The following is a 20615-nucleotide window of genomic DNA, read 5'->3' as shown; positions in this document are numbered from 1 at the left end:
GCTGATTATTCCTGGGGAGAGTGTAGGAGGCTTTAGCTATATCTCAAGGGTCAGCAAATTTTTTTTTTTTCATAAAGGGCTAGACAGCAAATATGTTAGATTTGTCTCAACTCTTTAATTCTGCCAAGGTAATGTGAAAAGAGCCACAGACAATATGAGTGAGCATGGCTGTGTTCCAACAAACTTTACTTATAGACATGGAAAATTTGAATTTCCTATAATGTTCACATTATAAAACATTATTCCTCTTTTGATTTTTGTTTCAACCCTTGAAAAAATGTAAATGCTATTCTTAGCTCACAGGTCATACAAAAACAGGTGGTGGGCCATATAAAAACAGGTGGGATCTGGCCTCTTAGCTGTGCTTTGCTGATCCCCTGCTGTACCTGAATCATTTTATTTCTAAGGAAAAGAGGGAAAAAAGAAGAGACACAATCATGGCAATGTTAACATTCACTTAGTCTGAGATGAGTGCATGGGTGTCTGCAATATGATTTTCTATACTTTCAAATATTTTAGAATTTTTCCAAAAATTCAGAAAAGGAAAAAGCCTGGAAATAACCTTCCAAGTTCTCCCAGAGCTTATCACTGGGTGCTGGAATTAAAGTCAATTTTAAAAATTTTCTTCTCTTCTATAATGGTTATTTCTTTATTACTTTTGTAATTCTAGGGGTTGAGGCTGCTGCTGCTGCTGCTGCTGCTAAGTCACTTCAGTCATGTCCGACTCTGTGTGACCCCAGAGACAGTAGCCCATCAGGCTCCCCTGTCCCTGGGATTCTCCAGGCAAGAACACTGGAGTGGGTTGCCATTTCCTTCTCCAATGCATGAAAGTGAAAATCAAAGTCAAGTCGCTCAGTCACGTCTGACTCTTCGAGACCCCATGGACTGCAGCCTACCAGGGTCCTCCGCCCATGGGATTTTCCAGGCAAGAGTACTGGAGTGGGGTGCCATTGGTTGAGGGGAAAGTGGCAAAACATTGACATGCATGTATGTGCGTGCTAAGTTGCTTCAGTCCTGTCCAACTCCATGCGACACTATAGACTGCAGCCTGTCAGGCTCCTCTCTGTCCATGGGATTCTCCAGGCAAGAATACTGGAGTGGGTTGCCATGCTCTCCTGCACGGGATCTTCCCAACCCAGGGATGGAACCCAGGTCTCTTATGTATCCTGCATTGGCAGGTGGTTTCTTTACTTCTAGCACCACCTGGGAAGCTCCAAAACACTGACATAAACTTTATATTCTTTAAAAAGGAGACAGAGGAGTTTGCCCATAGCCGGGGTTCTCTCCTGGGGACTATCGGTGACCCAGGAGCCTCTTTCACAACATCGCATCCCCCAGCCTATGCCCCCCACTCCTTAAACTGGCCCCTCCCTCTTTGAACGGCTCTGCTTCTGGGGGTGGGACCAGAGGGCTGCATCCTGGGTCCTGGGAAGCCCAGGGTCCCCTCCCAGGAGGACTCAGAGGTTGCCGCTAGTGGGGGAAGGCCCCCAGGCCCCCAACCAGCTTGCTGCTAAACACACAGCTCTGAACTGGTCCCTAGACACCAGGTGGAACGGTGACTATCCAGACAGCTAATGGCAAACCCAGGCTTCTCTCAGATCTCCAGATCCACCCAACTTCTCCAGCAATGTCCAGTTCTGCCTGCCACCCCCACCCCCAACTTTTCGACCCCCTGTAGCCTCCAGCCTTTATCTATCACTCTCCTGAAGAAGCTCCCCAAAGCACCACCCCCCACCACTGCAGGCCGGTGTCCCTCTCCCACCCCTGCAGCATCAAGAGTCAGAGCAGGCCTGTTAGCCACGCTCCCCACTCTGGAGGCCCCTTTCCCCACTTGCCAAGGCCTATCTCACCACCAGCCCCCACTATTCTTGCTGTGAGCACGGCCCCTGACCTCTCTCTCCCAGCTCAGACCCATTCCTCTTGCACCAGGATGGGTGACCCAGTCATCTACGATCACTGATTTCCACTCTCCCCACCTCCCTGCTCCCCGGATCACATCAGTCTAGCTTGCTGGGGGCTTAAAATCATTTTCCTAAATCGCAGCTCTGGTAAGTACAGTGAGAGTGAAACATCAAGGACTCGGCCACTCAGTAGCTGGGTGATGCCGAGCAAGTCACGTAATCCATCTGAGCCTCAGTTTTCTGAGGCTCAGTTTTCTCATCTGCAACAGAGAGCTGATAAGATCATCTGTGAGAAAGGACTTTCCTGGTGGCACAGTGGAGAAGAATCTGTCTGCCAATGCAGGGGACATGGGTTCGATCCCTGGTTCGAGAAAATTCCACGTGCTACTGGACTACTAAGCTGGTGTGCCACAAGCCACTGAGCCCATGCTCTAGAGCCTGAGAGCCACAACTACTGAGCCCCTGTGCTGCAAGCACTGAAGCCCGAGCACCTAGAGCCTGTGCCCTGCAAGAGAAGCCACCGCAATGAGAAGCCCGCACACAGCAACGAAGGGTAGCTCCCCCACCAGCCACAACTAGAGAAAGCCCACAAGCAGCAACAAAGACCCAGTGCAGCCAAAAATAAATAAATAAGCAAAAAAATTTTTTTCAAAGATTATCTGTGAAAATGAGGACTTAATGAAATACTGCACATGAAGAACTCAGAAGCAGACACCTGCACGGAGTACTCGAAAAGGGAAAGCTGGTGCTGTTATAATGACTGTTATTTCCAGAATTCTCCCTCTCAGTCCCTCTGGCCCGCCAGGGGGGAGTTCCAACCTCTTGGCTCACCATTCAAGGCCCTGCCTGCCCTTCCAGTCACACCATCTGCTAACCTGCTTACCGGACCACCTTCCCCTTAGGCCCGGCTTCCTGTGGGTGGGGGCTGACTGTACACTCTATGGGAGCCCCTGGCACAGGGCTTGCAAACAGTAGGTGGCTCACTAAAGCTCTGCTGCTCTAAACAAGTACAAGTAACACTTGTAGCAGCCTCTGGCGGGGAGAGAATGCTAAGGAACCATCTGGATGGTTCCAATCGCCACAGGCATCACATTTTATTTCTAGATCAGCCCTAACAGAGCTACAATTAACCCCTCAGGCTTTGAATGAACAGATAACAACAACTCACCCAGCCTATAACGATACCCTACGTTGCTTCACATCTACTTGTTCAAAGTACTCCGGAGCCCAGAAGTTACACAGCATTTATGGTGCACTCAGGAGGACTCCCACCCTGGCCACACTCCTGAGCCAAACCCAGTCCCCAGGATAGAGATATAACTGAAAAGTAAAAGTGAAATTTGCTCAGTCGTGTCCGACTCTTTGTGACCCCATGGACTGTACAGTCCATGGAATTCTCCAGGCCAGACTACTGGAGTGGATAGCTGTTCCCTTCTCTAGGGGATCTTCCCCACCTAGGGATCGAATCCAGGTCTTCCCCAATGCAGACGGATTCTTTACCAGCTGAGCTACCAGGGAAGCCCAAGAATACCGGAGTGGGTATCCTATCCCTTTCTCCAGGGGATCTTCCCAACCCAGGAATCGAACCGGGATCTCCTGCATTGCAGGCAGATTCTTTACCAGCTGAGCTACCAGGGAAGCCCTAGGATAGAGATATAAATGGATTAAAAAAAAAACAAAAAAAAACACCTTTTCCCTACGACTAGCCCAGAATGCCGATTTATTGATTTCCAACCTCTAAATCCAAGTTCTACAAACCCCCAAGCCAAAGGACACCAAAAGGAGGCCCATCGTTGGCTGCCTGGCTCCCTCTGGCACAGCTTTCTTCCTCTCCCCTCTGTTCCCCTCACGCACCAGAGTCCCAGGGGAGCAGGCAAGGCCTTGCACCCCCACACCTTCCTCCCTGGGCTCTGCCTTTTCCATTTCACAGCCGTGTCAACACATCACCTCTAAGGGCCAAGAAGAAAGAAATAACACAGCCCAGATGCCGACAGAGCTCTCCTGTCTGTCAGGAAGAAGAGAGAAGGGAAATAAAAGCTAACAAGACTTCCAAAACCAAAATCCCCAAACCTCCTCTCGGGTACCTGGCAGCTGTCAAAGTCAACACAGGAACCCAGTAGAGGCGGGGGGAGAGCCCATCCCAAAGAAAAACCCGGGCAGCTGTGGAGTCTGGGATTCAGAGACCAAGCACGGCTGCGTTTCCAAGGACGTGGTCAGCGTCCTCACGGGCTCAGCTTTTCTGCTAACGTACAGGTGGTCTGTCTAGACTGCGGAACCAAGCCCATCCTTTCCTGAGCACCGAGTCTACTCTTTTTTAATTTTTTTTCATTCGTATTATTTGGAGGGCTATTGAGATTCCCCTCGCTTCCTTATTTATGCAATCAGAGGAAACCACAGCACAGAGAACTGCTTCCAAACTCAAGGCCACGTGGGCCAGTTTCAGATGGATAATTAAATATTGAACAAACGCTGAAATGCCTCTACTGGATGGGGACGGCTAAAAATAACCACCCTGCCACTCCACGCGCGGGCATCTCCGCTGTTCCCTCTCAAAACCCTCCTCCCAGCAACTGTCAAACACAACCTTCCCAGAGAAATGGCAGGCGGGCGGGGGTGGGACGGGGGAGATCGGGAACTGACTCCCCAAACACCTACTTAACAGAAAACAAAACTTCAGCTCCCCGCAAGCTCTGAATGTTCCTGACCAGGAAATACTCTCCCTTTCCTGACATTTAACCAAGTGGCCTCAAGAGGAAGGTGCAGGGGAAATATCACAGCCATTGCTTTTCTTTTAAAAATAGCCAAAAGGCTACATGTCATTTCAAAGCATAACATGTATGAGGTTCGGTACGTGAGCACGTTTGGGTCAAGTTACACAGGAATTCAACCCCTCTTCCCCCAACCCCCCACCACCAAGAAGACCCAGCTGCCTCAATGTCTCCATCTGGGCTAACCTTTTTTTTTTTTTTTAATTTATTTTTATGTTTTGGCTTCACCGCATGGCATGCAGGATCTTAGTTCTCTAAATGGGGACTGAACCTGCACCCCTGGCATTGGAAGCACAGAGTCTTAACCACTTGACCGCCGCCACCCACTCCCCCGCCGCCCCCGCCGAAGGAAGTTCCCTATCCATGCCAATCTTAAGCAACAAACAAAATCAATACCGAAATAGGATGCAAAGGAGTGTGGATTTCAGACATGGATCACGTTAACCTCTTTACATAACCTCGGGCAAGGGGCCTTGGCTCCCTGAGCCTCAGTTTCCACAGCTGTCATGGGGAACAGTTAGCTCCCAGGGCTGGAGCTGCAAGAGACGGCCAGGATCAATCCCTCCAACCTCTCCCATCAGCAGCTAAGCAAAGCACGCTCTGGGGCCATGTCTATGTCACCAGGTCTCAGGAAGTACTGAATGCACTGAGCCAGAGACAGGGGGCCCGGCAATCAGAGCTCCATCCTGACCCACTGAAGTCTGCTTCTAAGCATGAGCTCAGGAGGCCATGGGCCTTAGTTTGAACCTGGCCTCTTCCTCCACACCCTGAGATCGTTTCCTCACCTGGCAAAGGGAAGTGATGGTGATGACCCCAACCTCTAGGAGGGTTGGAAAGTGAAAAGGAGAAGGTCAGGTGAAGCTCTAAGCACCAGACCTGGCAGATGGTCAGGTGGGGAAAAGGAAGCTATTTTCTTCCTTGTTATTAGAGGTGAGGAGGATGGGCCAGAAACACAAAGACCAAGAGGCTGACATTCCAGTGGATGCACTGGGGCCTCTGGCCTCCCTCAAGAGCCTAGACCGCTTGGGGAAGTGGGCCTCAAACTACCTGCCTGTCTCCAGGGACCTCACCTCAAGAGATGCTAAGCCCTCAGCACAAAGGAACTCGGTGGATAAACAGGGTGGAGGCTGTAAGACCTGTGACCTGCCCAGGGAAAGGACATGGTTGGCAGGCATGAATGGGAGCAGGGGTGGGGACAGGGGAAGAGACTGGGCCTGGGGAATGGCCTGAGTCATCCAAGGCACAGAGAGGCGGACCAGGAAGACTGACCCTGCCCCACACACACAGATGCCAATGGGGTCACTCCCCTGCCTTCCTCCTGATTTATGGCCAGGATGGCTGTGAACACTCAGTAGAGTTGTTGACTGTGCAAATCAGATAGGAGGAGGTAGTGGCCTTATCAAAACCGAGGCCTGACCTCAGAAGGATCTGCCTAAGGAGGAACAAGGTGGTGTGTTCACAGGCTCAGGATGTGCAGTGAGGCACAGTTGGGCTCCACTCTTTCTGAGCTGCCTGAAGGTGGCCAAGGCTCCCACTCTCTGGGACACGGTTTCCTCACCTAAAACATGAGAATAATGCCAGTATCCATCTCACAGTGCTGTTGTGAGCATTAAATAAGGCAAATAACCGAGTTAAGCCCGCTGTCAACACGGAGCAGGCATTCAGCAGACAGAAGTCATTGGAACTTTATTACCTGTCATGAGGAGAAGTGAAGCTCCCAGGACCTGGGGCGTGTCAAGGTGAGGAGGGCCTGGGGAAGCTGGGGCCAACCCCCTCAAAGGAGGGATGTCTCAGCAGGAACAAAGGGAGAAACAAGGCAGAAAAGGGTATGTGCACAATCTCAGCGGTCTCAGCCAAGCTGGGGGCCCTTGCATGGACATTTAAAGACCGAGGGGACCACAAGGTACAGGCAGCCCCCACCAGGGCTGTTCTCAGGCTTGTCCAGCCCCCAGGGCCCACACCGCTGCCCTGGGGCCTCTCAGTAGGTCTGCCTGAAGCCAGGGTCCCCAGGAGTGGTCCCAGCACCCGTCTTTCCCTCTGGTGGCACTCGGGCACCTCTCTAACCATTGCTCCCAGTTAGGAAGCAGATTCTTCAAACCAGCAACCCCCCCAAACCACGTTGCCACCTTACTGGGGTTCCATACCCCTCTCTGTGAAGGTGGCCCCTCTGTGCCTCACTATCTCCCTCTGGACCCCAGGGGTTGGATCACTCAGCTGCCAACTTCTAAGTCCTGGGAGGGGACCACCACCTCAGGGGATCAGCGCCAGTCCTCCAGGGCACCTTTGTGAGGTCCTCCTGCCTGCACTCCTCGGGGGGTGCTGGGGCACTCCTGGGAGCCCCCTCCTGAGGCCCCTCTCACTGACTCCAGCATAGCTTAGCAGGAAAGACCCCCAGGTGGAGGGGAGGAGAAGCACACAGCAAGCAAGGCACAGGCCCATGCCACGGGGTGTGTGGGGGCGTGGCAAAGGAACTGACCATCCACGGAGAAAACATGGGCCAACACTGCAGCGCCCAGGCAGGGCCTGGCATGTGTCTGGATGCCTGGAAAAACTCAGATGAAGACATAAAGAAAAGAACCTCCCCTGAGTACAGGGATGGGCACTCCAAGAGGCCTCCTGACACATGGAGGCAACTAACAGGATTAGCCCCAACTGACAGATGGGGAAACTAACGCCCTGGGATGTGCCTAGTTACATAACTAGCTCGTGGCTGATCTGAGCTCATTTCCCACGACCCGCTGCCCTGTGCCCCAAAAAGGACTCGGTGCCCCATGGCAGCTCAACAAGCCAGCCTCCCCAGCCGATTGGGAGCTTGTCAAGGGCTGGGAGCCTGTGCAACTCCTCCCCATGTGGCCCCATTCCCAGCATATAGTAGGTGTTCAAGCCGTGTTAGCTAGCTGAGTGAATGGGCGAACTTTATTCACGCAGGGGGGAAATGCAAGTTTTCCCAGGGGTACAAGTAGCTTAGACAGACAAAGCTTATCTTGACCTTGGTGGGAGTAGGTGGGAAGGTACCCTGGCTTGGTGACACACTTTGGGTGGCAGGACCCCCTCAAATTCATGGGTCACATCCAGCCTTCAAGTGGTCTGAGCCACAAGGTCCAGTGTAAAGTGGCCAGATGACCCTCGCCACACCAGCGTCACCATTTCCACCCTGCCTCCAGCCACATCAAACTTCGTGCCCCAGCCCCACCAGCAACAGATTCACTCTGCCTTTCCTAAGGATTCAGGGCCCAGCAAAGGGAGGAACCTCGCTTAGTGCCCTGCTGTGGTCACACCGTAGGGGGCTGCAGACACAGTCCCGCACTGGCAGCCCTGCCAGAGACAAAGTCTTCCTCTTGAGCCTGCAGGGAGCTCCCTGCCAGCCACTCCAGAGAGACAGTGGGGGCAGTGGGCAGACGGGTGGCAGACTGGTCACAACCCTTCCCCTGGCCAGGCCCAGCTGGGTCCCCACCACCTGCCAACTCTCCCCTGTTCCTTCCTGTTTCTGAACAAACACACATCTGAGTTCTCGGTCATTGTCCTTCCTTGCTGGTGGCAGATGCCGGAATGGGTGTGAAGCAAGGGTCAGATCAGGGCTGGGATACTTGGGGACCTGATGATGTCACCACCGTGGGACCAATGCCCCCCTCTGCCCCCACAGAGGGGGAGGTTGAGGCCTGAGGTCACAAAGAATGAGCTCAAGGCCTCGGGATGGCTCCCCCAGCAAGAGTTCCCACCTGGGTCGGGGTGCTATCCTCAGGGGGAGAGGAGGTCCTGGAGGCATAGTCAGGGATCTGGGAGTTCACTGGAGGCAGGTTTGTCCCCCAGCCGGGTACCTCCACCTCTTACCCTGCTCCCACCCATGATTCCACATTGCTCAAGGGCCTGTAATCAGGCCCCAACTACTGTTTCCCACTATCCCCTCTAACCAATGCACATCCTCTGCCACCCCAGGATGAATTCTGCCCACAATAAAGTAAAGTAAAATTAGTTAGTTGTGTCTGACTTTGCAACCCCATGGACTGTAGCCCGCCAGGCTCCTTCATCTATGGAATTTTCCGGGCAAGAATATCAGAGTGGGTTGCCATTTCCTTCTCCAGGGGATCTTCCCGACTCAGGGATCAAACCCAGGTCTCCAGCATTGCAGGCAGACTATTCACCATCTCAGCCACCATATCAAGACATTTTCCAACTCCCCGTCTTTGCACTCTGTCCAGAGTAAGGACATCCTTACTTACTCTGCTCTGTAAGGATAACGACTTAGTTACGGATAAGACTTACTCTGCTCTTTAACAGTAAGGACTGCTGCTCTGTCCAGAGTAAGGACATCCACAGCTCACACAACATCAATTGTGGCCTGAGTCCCAAGCAGCACAGGCTTCTAGCTTTCCAAGTATGGGGTTGGCCAAAAAGTTCATTTGGGTTTTCTCATCACATCTTATGGAAAAACCCAAACAAGTTTTTGGGCCAGCTCAATATTTCCTGCCCTCAGTCCTTAAACAACCCTGCCGTCATCACCTCCATTTACCAGACAAGGCCACTGAGGCCGAGAGGTAATTGGCCAAAGGATGGCTTTGTGCAGACCTGGGGCTTGAACTCCCATCTGACTCAACCACTCCCTCTGCCAAAGGAAACTCCAGCCAGGTGGTGAGACTCGGTCCAAATGTCACCTCCTCTGGGAAGTTCTCCCTGATTTCCCCAGACATAATTTCTGTTCAGGAACAGTCTCCTCCCACCTCCCTGCAAGCTGGGTGCTTGGCTGGGGCTCTCACACAAGCGAGCCTGGGAGCTGGGGCTCAGGCAATGGCCAGACATGCATTGATTGTCTCCTGCTCAGTTGGCTAAGCAGGAGGGGGAGCTTCTGATCCTCTCTGTGCCCGCGGGACTAGAGCTGGGCTGAGGTCAAGAGTGAAGGGAAGGTCACAGAGGGCATGAGGCAGGGGTGGGGTGGGTGCAGGAGGTGCCCTGAGCTTGCCGGTGCCCTGAGCTTGCAGGGGCATCTGTACAGCTCCTGCTTCTTACAACCTGAACCCGTTTCTCCCCGAATCTTCCATGTACTACCAGCCCCCTTTGACAGCCCAGGAAGCTGAGAAAAATGACAAACCTTGCCCAGCATCACAGTGCTTGAGCCCAGATCTCTGGTGGCCCAGGGCCAGGTTGGAGGGAGGGAGCAGTCAGGGACCTCTTCAAGGAAGGCAAGGGGAGGAGATCACAAGCCTTGGGAGAACTTGAAGACTGAATTCCCAGAACACACGTGCATATGCATTCCCAGCCTCAGCTTGAACCCTTCCACACACGGGGAACTCACTACCTCAGGAACTCACCACTTCCTGAGGAAGCCCCGTGCATTGCTGCTGAGCCCTGACTGTGGGAAAAGTCCTCCCCATTCCTGGGGAGGCAGATGAACTTGTACTGCCTGCCTGCCGGACTTATCCTCTCACTGACGAGAAAACTGAGGTTCCGGGCAACCACAGGGTCCAGGCCACAAAGCCAGAGCCTGGAGCAGGGGGCACTTGACCAGATGCCAAGCACAGATTTGCTCAAACTCCTCTGGGTCAGGCTGGGCACCGGGCCAGCCTTCCGGATTCCCAAGATAACCCGATGATGTAAACACAGCCCAGGTATCCATTAGGTCCTCCCAACTCCCCCACCCACCTTCCTCCCACCCATGGGCACCTCCGTGGGCCTGAGCCTCTGCCAGGGACTCCAACCTACCCAGGGCCCTTTTGAAGGCCTCCTCCTTCCAGGGGGGCCTCCCCACTCCCTTCTACCCAGCCAGGGAAGGAAGTCCCAGCCCCCACCCAGCCCCCTGGATCACACGCCTTTCCAGCTGAGGATCCTGTTACTGGAAAAAGAAAATGCTGCTTGCACCTCCCCCCTCTGTGTCTTGCCTCCTGGCCGTGAAAGAGAGAAACTCCTTTCAAAGGAGGTGGCGCCCACCCTCACCCACCCACTCAGAGAGGTCCTGGACAGATGTTACAAGCCACCACTCCTTTGGAGCCAAGGACCCCTGGAATAGGACCCCAGAGTTCCACCCATGTGTCCCTCCACCCAAGAGATGGTGGAGTCCTGGTTAAGTCCCAGAGGAGCCACAAGGGGGTTGGAGGGAGGGTAGGCTGAGAGGGCAGGGTCCTGCGAGCCTGGGGAGAGCCAGAACTGAGCCAGAACCCCTCAGGGTGACTCCATCCCTCCCCACCCCCACCCCCCCCCCTCCGCCACCGCTACTGAATAAACTGAGGCGCAGAGGTCCAAACTGGGGCTCAGAGGCGAGAAGCTGAACTGTGATCTCCACTTTGCCTGCCCTTGGCAAGAGGAGACCTCCAAGCCTCAGTTTCCCCCATCCCCGACTCCCCCACCTCCAGCGTGGTGGATGGGGAGAAGCCGGGGGATTGGGGAACAAGTAGACACAGTAAGGGGCAACCACGGGGGGCGGGTGAGAGGGTCGGGGTAAATCGACAGCAGGAGGACCTGGAGTCCCAGGCACCCCAGGGCGCCCGGCTCCGGGGGTCAGGGGTCGGGGTGGCGCCTACCCCTGGCGGGCCGAGTCCGGCTGCGGGAGCGGCTCCTCTGTCGCTGCAGCCGGGGTCGCCTGAGCAGCCGGTAGTAGTAGGAGGGTCTCCCGGTGCTCTTCCTGGCGCCGCCGCCCGCGGACATGCTGCCGCCCGCCGGGCACCTGGCCGGGCCTGGGCGCGCTCACAAGGGCCCCATCGCCAGCTCCGGCCGGCCCGGCGGGCGTCCCGGTGTTCTCCCGCGCGCCGGTGCGGCCGCCGCCGAGGCCAAGGCTGCCCCACAAAGTCGCTCAAACTCCTCCTCCCGCTCCCGCCCTCCGCGGAGCAGCCGGCCCCGCCGCGGGGGCCGGGGACCGGGAGGCCGGGCTGGCACCGGCCCGGAAAGTCAGTGCGGGAGAAATCCCGGCCTGGAGTCGGCGGGGCCAGGCGGGCCGGAGTGCCTGAGACCCCAGGCGGGTCCCCAGGAGGGTCATCGACCCTGAAAGCTTGAGGCCGGACCTCTGGGAGCCCGCGGCGCCCCACTCCGACGGCGGGTATAGGCACCCGCGTGTGTGCACTCTTTCCGCACGGGGCAGGGCGCACCCAAGGCGACCAGGGGGGCACCCTGCTCTCGAACTGGTCACCTTCGATTGGGGTTCGAATGAGGCCGATGCCGCAGGGTTGGTTTCTACACCAGGCTCCGTGGGCTGAGCACCGTCCCACAAACACACCCCCTGACACACCAGGGGCCCTGCCGGGCAGAAAGCCTTCTCTTGTGGCCCAAACGGTAAAGAATCCTCCTGCGGATGCAGGACATACGGGTTCGATCCCCGGAAAATCCCCTGGAGAAGGGCATGGCTACCCACTCTGGTATTCCTGCCTGGAGAATCCCATGGAGAGAGGAGCCTGGAGGGCCATTGACCATGGGGCCACAAAGAGTCGGGCAGACTGAGCAACTAACACTTCACTTCAGGCAGGACATTCACCTGTTCTTTTAAAAATCGTTCTGTTTGATATATGTATTACTTTTATATATTTACAATTAGGGTGTGTATTTCAAGCGCACAAAATCTAGAAAGAACAGAATGAACACCTAATGTATCCGTGGGGGCTTTGCCAAATCTGAACATTTTGTCCCTTTGATTTAAAGTGAAAGTGAAAGTCACTCAGTCATGTCTGACTCTTTGCGACCCCATGGACTATACAGTCCATGCAATTCTCCAGGCCAGAATACTGGAGTGGGTAGCCTTTCCCTTCTCCAGGGGATCTTCCCAACCCAGGTCTCCCGCATTGCAGGCGGATTCTTTACCAGCTGAGCCACAAGGGCAGCCTTTGATCTAAACCCTCTCCCAAGTGAAACACCTCAGATGCTGTGAGGTCTCCCTCGCTGGGCATTTACAGCAGTTCTGGTAGGGCTGCGACCAGGGCAGAACCATCCCTACCCCACTGTAGCGATGGAAACTGAGGCTCCCTCTATGGCATCCTGCTGAAAGCCTTCAAGTCAGGCACTCCCCAGCTCAAGAACCATCCATAGCTCCCCAGAGTCCCAAAGCCACAAGAGCAAAGAAGCTTCTTTGGTATTTGAGCCTCCAGCGATCTAGTTCCCCTCAAACCACCCCAGCCTCACCTCTGTTCTTCCCCTGCTTCTCACGCCTCTTTACTCCTAAGAGACATGGGTCCCATCCCTGGGTCAGGAGGAACCCCTGGAGGGGGAGGTGGCAACCCATTCCAGTATTCTTGCCTGGAGAATCCCATGGGCAGAGGAGCCTGGCAGACTACAGTCCATGGGGTCGCAAAGAGTCAGACACGACTGAAGCGACTTACCACACACTTCGCACACACACACACACACACACACACACACACACACAGAAGGGACTGGCCTCCTACCGACTTTTCTCTGCTTGGCCAAAGTCCATCATTCTAGGGCCCACTTCCTGCAGCTTTCCCTGGCCACCCTGGCCATTTGTGGGAGTATCTCTCTCTACACCACCTTGCCTCTGCAGCAGCATTTATTTTTAAAATTACCCTCATAACCATCTGCCTAAATTCCAACCCCTCAAGTACAGAAGGGGAAACTGAGGCCCTGGCAGGGAGAGCTACCTGCCTCAGTGACAGAGACAAAGGACCTCAGATGGGACTCTGACAAGTAGTCCTAGGGATGTGTTGGTGGGAGAGTCCGATGGGGGGCCTGAGGTAGTCTGGACAGCTTCCTCCAGCACAGCTGAAAAGGTGGGGCCCTGGATGGGGGGGGGGGCGGTCGGCGGGAATCCAGACCAGGTTTTGCACCTTACAAAGGAGACCCCCTCCCTAGCTCCCTCAGCCAGAAAGGAGGGCCCCCAGGTCAGGAGAAGCCTGGATCACAGCTGGAAGCCAGGCGCCTTCCCAGGACCGGGGGGAGGGGCCGAAGGGGTATTGCTCCTCCAAACCCTGTCTGGGTTGTCAGAAGCCATCAACTCCCCTGGCCCCTCTCCCCAGAGCTCTGGCCAATCCCTGGGGAAGATGGGAAACCACAAGGGCTGCAAGGACCCCCATTAGCCTCCTTTGGCTAAAGCACTGCTCTAGCTCATTTGCAATAGCACACATTACCAGGAGCCTCTTTTACGAATGCAGAGGCCCCTGGGTAGAGCAATACTATCTTCCATGGAGAGGTGGGCCGGGTTCTAGAGCCTCCTCCAGGACATGCAGTTTGGACCCTTCCCACTCTTCTGAGGCTCCTGCAGCCACCTACCCACACCTTGGCGTTTCCAGAAAGAATAACTTCTGCAGCCAGGCCCACTAGTTTTAGGGGGAGGAGGACTCCCAGGAGGCCCAGCTCAGGATGGGGACAAGAGGCATTCGGCCCAGTTTCCCCCAAAACAGGAATTCCCAGGTTCTAGCCAGTCTCTAGCTTTCCTGAAGGAGAGGAGAGACTGATCAAGTGATCAAGCTGATTAAGGCTGGGATGAGCGGGTCTCGGTCTGGGACCCCCAACTAGCAGATTTAGAAGACTGTGTGCTGAGGGGGGACTTCAGGATCTCATCTGTAAACACAGCTGGGCTCCAAAGGTCTGGCGTCAACTCTGCTTTGCTTGGGCTCTCAAGTCCATCTCTGTGCCTCCGTTTCCCTGCCTACAAGGAGAAGTTACAGACTCCTAACCTATCTGCCTCATGGAGGGAGGAGCTTTTGCATTTCTGGCCTTGGGATGGAGTGGGCATTGCCAGGCATCCAAGCCGAACATCTCCTCGGGCCTGAGATGAGTACCAAGAAGATACCAGCTGGGCTGCTGAGTAGGGGAGGGGCAGGGTGGGAGGTGAGAGAGGAGGTCCAGGACCCCCAGGCAGACAAAGCCTGCTCCCTGCACACCCAGCAGAGCATCTGGAATCAATCCCGCTGTGGAGCAAGCCACCTACCCCCTCCTGCTGCCCCTGTGGCCTCCTCCCTTCAAACAGAAGCAGCTGCTTTCCGGAGACTGCCCAGACTGGAGGTGGGGGGGCACCTAAAAATGCCCCCCCCATACCACCACCACTTCCTGCCACAGACCTTCCTTCAGGGGGAAGCCCTGGCCAGCAAGGGCTCCCCAGACCCTTCCGATCGGTGAGCCAGGGGCCCTGCAGGCTGTAGTCCCTCAGTGGTCTTGTTCTCCCACCACAGTCTTGCCTCCAAAGGGTCTCCTGAACTGCCCCACATGCTATTTTGGGTGGTGTTCAAGGCTGCAGCCTCCATTGCCTCCAGCCCCCAAATGGCCCAGCTAGTTAAACATGTGTATTTCTGAGGTTCCTCCAAGATGCATGATTCAGTGGGTCTGGATGAAGCCTGGAAATCTGCATGTTTAGTAAGTGCCAGGCAAGGGGATGGGAGCTAGTTAAGTCAGATCCAACCTGACCGCACATCACCTTCATCATCCCTCAAAAGCCCCCAAAGGTGAACTCCCGGAGTACCACAAAGGACCAAGCTGTCACAAAGCAGCCAGCCCCCTCACTCTGCACGCCAACCCATGCCAGACACTCTGATTTATCTGCTCTCAGCCTCCAAAGGCTTCAGCCTCCAAAGGCTCCAGCCTCTGCCCTGATGGCCACATGGCTGCCATGAAGGTCTCCCTTCTGCTCCCACCTGGCGAACTCTCCTCATTCCTCAGGACCCAGCTCAGACATCACCTCATCAAAGCAACCTGACTCTCTCCACCCTTGCCACACCCTACCGGTCAGGTTTGATGAGTGAGGACACAGGAGAAGACCAGAGAAGGATGGACATGAAGAATTCCCCATGTGGGCACAGGACCATCAGGATCCAGTGGTCTGGAGGGAAATAGCATCCTGCTGGGCTGGAAGTCCAGGTCAAGTGCAGGCCGGGCCAGGGCTGGGTCAGGTGGGCTCAGAGGCAGAGAGGGGCCAGCCCAGTGCAGCCTCACATCTTAATGGGCTGTCAGATTTACAGTCGTGTGAGGAAGGAGAACACAGCATACAATCAGAATTACCCTCTGGAAAGCCTTAAATTGCCCATCCGGGACTGTGTTTCCTCCTGTGTAAGGATAGATCACCCATTCTTCAACTAACGGGCTTCCCAGGTGGCGCTAGTGGTAAAGAACCTGCCTGCCAACGCAGGAGACATAAGAGATGCGGGTTCCATCCCTGGGTCGGGAAGATCCCCTGGAGGAGGGCATGGCAACCCACCCCAGTATTCTAGCCTGGAGAATCCCACAGACAGAGGAGCCTGGCAGGCTACAGTCCTTGGGGTCAGAAAGACTCAGACACGAGTGAAGCAATGGAGCACAGCACACAGCAAAGCAGGAGGGCCTGGTCTTTTCAGAAGGGCCATGTTGTGCAGGAAAAAACAGCAACACAAACATTATCTCACACTGGATTCCACTCAGGGAGGAGAGATGCTCACGCCTGGAGGGAACCAGAGCCAGAGACCTCTAACACAGGAAAAGTACAAGTTTGTCTGAGGGTGAAGTTTGGATTTAATAGCAATAAACTGTATTCAGCGCTTACTACTACTTTAGCTATGCACATTATCTCATTTGATGGTCACCACCTTCATTTTACAGAAAATATTGGTGGCACAGAGAGGGTAAGTAATTCCCCTAAGGTCACATAGCTTGCACTAGGAGTCAGGATGTGAACTCAAGCAGGCTGGAAAGAGCAAAGGTCTTAAGATTGAGCAGGACTTTATGCCGAGATGGAGGAGGGGCAACAGTCTGAAACTTTCCTTAAAAACCAGCTTAGGCAAGGAGGAGGCAAGAAGGGATGGAATCCTGACAGGGGAAACACTGGAGCCCACGCCAGGCTCCACACAATGGGTGTCTGGAGGGTTCAGACCTGTCAGATTTCCTGTCGGGACGAGGGTGCGCAGTAGTGACCAGGGGAAGTCCCCAGCCAGGCAGCCCTGCATACATCCGCCTCCCAGGCCAGCCCCAATCTCTGAGTCGCTGGAGCCCTGGGCAGGGTGGGAAAGGGGGTGCTGTGGGGGAAATTCATGGTTGAGGTCACGGGTCTCTGCCCCGGGAGGCAGCCTGTCTGACAGGCAATGACGGCTTCCTGTGTCCACTGCTCATCCGGGAATATGGCTGGACCACGAGTAGCACCTTCATTCAGATGGGGGAGGCTGGAACTGGGTATCACCAACACGGCAGGAGGGGCAGACAAGCCTGAGAGGTCACGCTCAAGTGCTCGAGGCCCAACCAGCTGTCCACCACCTCCACCAGCCTCTGGACTTCCTCCCTAAAGCCATCAACAAAGTTAATGACATCCTTCATAAAAAATGGCCCAGTCAGGGCTATGATGACCCCAGGCTTAGATGGCCCTGCCCTGCTCAACACAGTCAGAACTAGGGGACCAATCAAGCGTGGATATTGGAACACACACAGATAGGGCCTTGGGTACTGTGAGTGTTTTTTTGAAATCAAGTCATCCAAAACTGGGCTGAGCCCTTGGGAGAGGCAGAGCTCTAAGGGGGTGAAAGGCCAGTGGGCAGGGTCACTGTGTTTCTTTAGGCCCTGTGTAACTCCAAGAAAGTCCCTTGACATCTCTGGGCCCCAGGTGTCACATGTTACGACAAGTTATCTCTGCTAATCCACCTCCATGGATCCCATTGGGATCTAGAAATTTCCTCCAGTCCCAAACCATCACCTAGGTGTTTCCTCCCGCCCTCCAGACGCCCAGAGAAGAGGACACATCTCTCTTGTACATGTCAACAGCCTGTTGTAAATCCTGGAAGGTCGGGGTTAGAAGGAAACCTCAGAGCAGGTGATGGAACCGGGGAAGCTGTGGACAGCCACTTGCCCAGAGAAGCCTGCCTTTAATTCATCGCAAGCTGGGATCTGGCATCAATTCTCCACACATGGAGAGTCTGATGGCCCATCCCACCCCCACAGTCAGGGTGGAGTATGATCGCTCCCCGCAGATGGGGCAATGAGGCCATGGGAGGGAGGGACTCCCCCGAGGTCACACACGGGAGCTGGGGCTTAGTCCACCTTGGGGCTTAAACAGTGATGCCAAGACCCCCCTTTCCCTCTCAATGACCTGGACCACCCCTCCCAGATGCCTGATGCGTTCTGCCCACAGGTGCCCAGCCTCCACTCCCACTGCTCTGCAGCTCAGTCCTCCAAGTCTGTAGCCGGGGAGGAGAGGATTCGCTCTCCAGGCCCCAGCCTCAGCCCCTCCTTCTCACCCCCACCCCAGCAACCGGCATTTCAGCCCAGATGGCCAGGCCCAAAGCGACTCTCTCTGCGTACTTCCTCTCCTGCCCTGACCCAGAAACGCTGCCAAGCTCCAGGTGGACCCATGGCTCCTCTTTCTCCCTGCCCAGCCTGGAGCCGAGGCTCCAGGTCTCAGGCCTCCTTCCGCCCCTTCCAGCTGATGGGCCCAGACAGCTCCGCACCCACTGGGCGACAGGAGGGGGTGGCATATGGTCCCAGGGTGAGGTCAGAGAGTCCCCTCCCTTTCCAGGCAGGCCTGCCTAGTCATCTGTGAACCACTTCATGGCTGGCACTGGCCTGGGTTCCGGGGGGAGGGGAGGGGTCTTGTGCCATCTCTGCAGATCCCACTGAGGAGGACAGATGCACCTACCCAGTGGCCAGCCTCTAGGAGGCTCCCATCTCAGCAGGGAGCTGCAAGAGTATGGGATTTGGAGTGAGGAACCAGCACTTCTTGGCTGTGTGACTTCAGCTTAATACCTTTACCTCTCCGTGCCTCTGTTTCCTCGACTATGGAATGGGCACTTTGTGGGGTTATAGAGGGTCAAATAGCATAGTGAACCAAAGCCCTGTGGGCAGACTGGCTGACATCTGCCCCTCTAGGTTATTTTCTTTCTCGCCAATCTGTGGGCTCCTTGAGAGCAGGATAGTCAGATCTGGTCAGCACATTAACTGGCCCAGAGCAGGCTCTCAGTAAAACTGACTGGGAGAGATGGTGGCAGCGTGGGAAAAATGGCTGAGCCCATCTGATCTGGAGTCAGCACTGAGTAGAGGTGGAGGAGGGAGGAATCCTGGAGGACTGCCTGGAGGAAGAGTCATTGGACTGAGCTAGAAGCCTGAGGTAAAACTTACTGGGAGACATGGTGGCAACATGGGAAAAATGGCTGAGCCCATCTGATCTGGAGTCAGCACTGAGTAGAGGTGGAGGAGGGAGACATCCTGGAAGACTGCCTGGAGGAAAGAGTCATTGGGACTGAGCTAGAAAGCTGAGTAGGAGTTGGAACAGAGAGCAGAGGAGTATATTCTTAGAGGGGCTGGCAGCATGAGCAAAGACCCAAAGATGGAAAACAGCAAGGCATATACTGGGGGCAGCATATAGAACTGTGAGACCAGAACAGAGGATGAGGCAGGGGACTGGGGAGCAGGCTCTATGGGGTGTGTAAGGGTGAGAGTAGAGAGAAGAGATGGGAGATAGATCCAAGGAGGGATGAGGCCCAGGCAGCCCCGCCAGAAGGAGAAATAGAACGGTAAGGAGGGAACTCTGGCTGGGGAGGCAGAGGATCAGGACTCCAGGCCTGCTGTGTGGCTGCGTGACTTTGAATGAGTCACAGCCCTCTCTGATCCTCACTCTGCAACTGAAAGGAGAGGCTGGTCCCATTCGGCAGGCCTGCAGGGTGGGGCTAGGCTCAGTTCAGTTCAGTCGCTCAGTTGTGTCCGACTCTTTGCAACCCTGTGGACTGCGGCACGTCAGGCTTCCCTGTCCATCACCAATTCCCCAAACTTGTTCACACTCATGTCCATTGAGTTGGTGATGCCATCCAACCATCTTATCCTCTGTCATCCCCTTCTCCTCCTGCCTTCAATCTTTCCCAATCTTCTTTTCCTGCCTACAGTCTTTTTCTTCAATCTAGGGCTAGGCTAGATGCCTGTGAACCACAGTGGGAGAATTCGAAGTTTCCCAGCAGTTTTCTTGAGGAACCACTGGCTAAGATGGTGCTAGACAAGACTGGATACCCATCCAACCCTTGAATGGGATGTACATGGCCCCCACTCAGGGTTTGGCACATGCTGTTCCACTGTCTCACACTCTAACCTCAGACCTTCAGATGTCAGCTCCTTCCTGCCATTCAGGTCTCAGCTCAAATATCACATCCCTGCCACCTTATCTCAAGTACCTCTGTCCCAATCCCCACACCCGATCTCACTGCCTTGTTTTATTTTCTTAAACTATCACTTCCTGAAACTGTCTTATCTGAGCATTCGACTGTTCACTAATTGTCTTTCCCCAAACTTTAATGAGGGCAGGGGCCTCTTCAGTCCTGGCCCAGGCATGTGCCCAGTGCACACAGCAGTGCTCAGAAAGCAGCTGATGAATGAGCAGAGCGAAGGGAGCTGGGCTCAAAGCCACCACTCGTTTTCTAAGAAGGGAACCAAGGACAAGGTACTTCGCCTCTCTGGGTCTCCTCCACATGGCATGGGCACGGTGGACTGCAGGATTTACTATCAAGCAGCAGCATGGGCATGTTTTAAATTTGTGGGGAGATAATTTGTCTTTGGCTGTTATAACAGTGAAAGTGAAGTTGCTCAGTCATGCTCGACTCTTTGCGACCCCATGGATAGTAGCCTGCACCAAGCTCCTCTGTCCATGGGATTTTCAAGGCAAGAGTACTGGAGTGGGTTGCCATTTCCTTCTCCAGGGAATCTTCCCAACCCAGGGATCGAACCGAGGTCTCTCACATTGTAGACAGACGCTTTACCGTCTGAGCCACCAGGGAAGCTCTTTATTTCTTGGGGTTTCCCTAAAAGCTCAGTTGGTAAAGAATCTGCCTGAGATTCAGGAGACCCCAGTTCGATTCCTGGGTCGGGAAGATCTGCTGGAGAAGGGATAGGCTACCCACTCCACTATTCTGGCCTGGAGAATTCTATGGACTGTATAGTCTATGGGGTTGCAAAGAGTCAGGACACGACTGAGCGACTTTCACTCACAGCAGCCTGGGACTGGTTGGGAGGTCAGGATGGAACTCCTGACTCTAGGCAGGAGCTGGCAGAAGAAATGAAGGAATGAATACACGCCTTTGCT

The 20615-nt window shown here is 54.7% G+C and overlaps 1 protein-coding gene across 8 annotated transcripts in view; it reads right to left on the bottom strand.

The window, feature by feature from the left end:
- DAB2IP (DAB2 interacting protein) overlaps positions 1–20615 on the bottom strand; it is a 213760-nt gene that overhangs the window by 127922 nt on the left and 65223 nt on the right. Inside the window, exon 1 of one of the 8 annotated variants that reach the window (XM_061433407.1) lies at positions 11182–11388. The exons of 6 other annotated variants lie outside the window; for them this stretch is intronic. In XM_061433407.1, the coding sequence (XP_061289391.1) occupies positions 11182–11305 (124 nt within the window). In that variant the 5' untranslated portion in view covers positions 11306–11388. Of the gene's footprint in view, positions 1–11181; positions 11389–20615 lie in introns of those variants that run through there. One more of the 8 variants, XM_061433409.1, reaches the window with a different exon arrangement.

This window comes from Bos javanicus, chromosome 11, assembly GCF_032452875.1.
Source record: "Bos javanicus breed banteng chromosome 11, ARS-OSU_banteng_1.0, whole genome shotgun sequence".
NCBI classification, from domain to species: Eukaryota; Metazoa; Chordata; class Mammalia; order Artiodactyla; family Bovidae; genus Bos; species Bos javanicus.
Note: the sequence above shows the minus strand (reverse complement) of the source record. Positions and strands in the feature narration are given on the sequence as shown.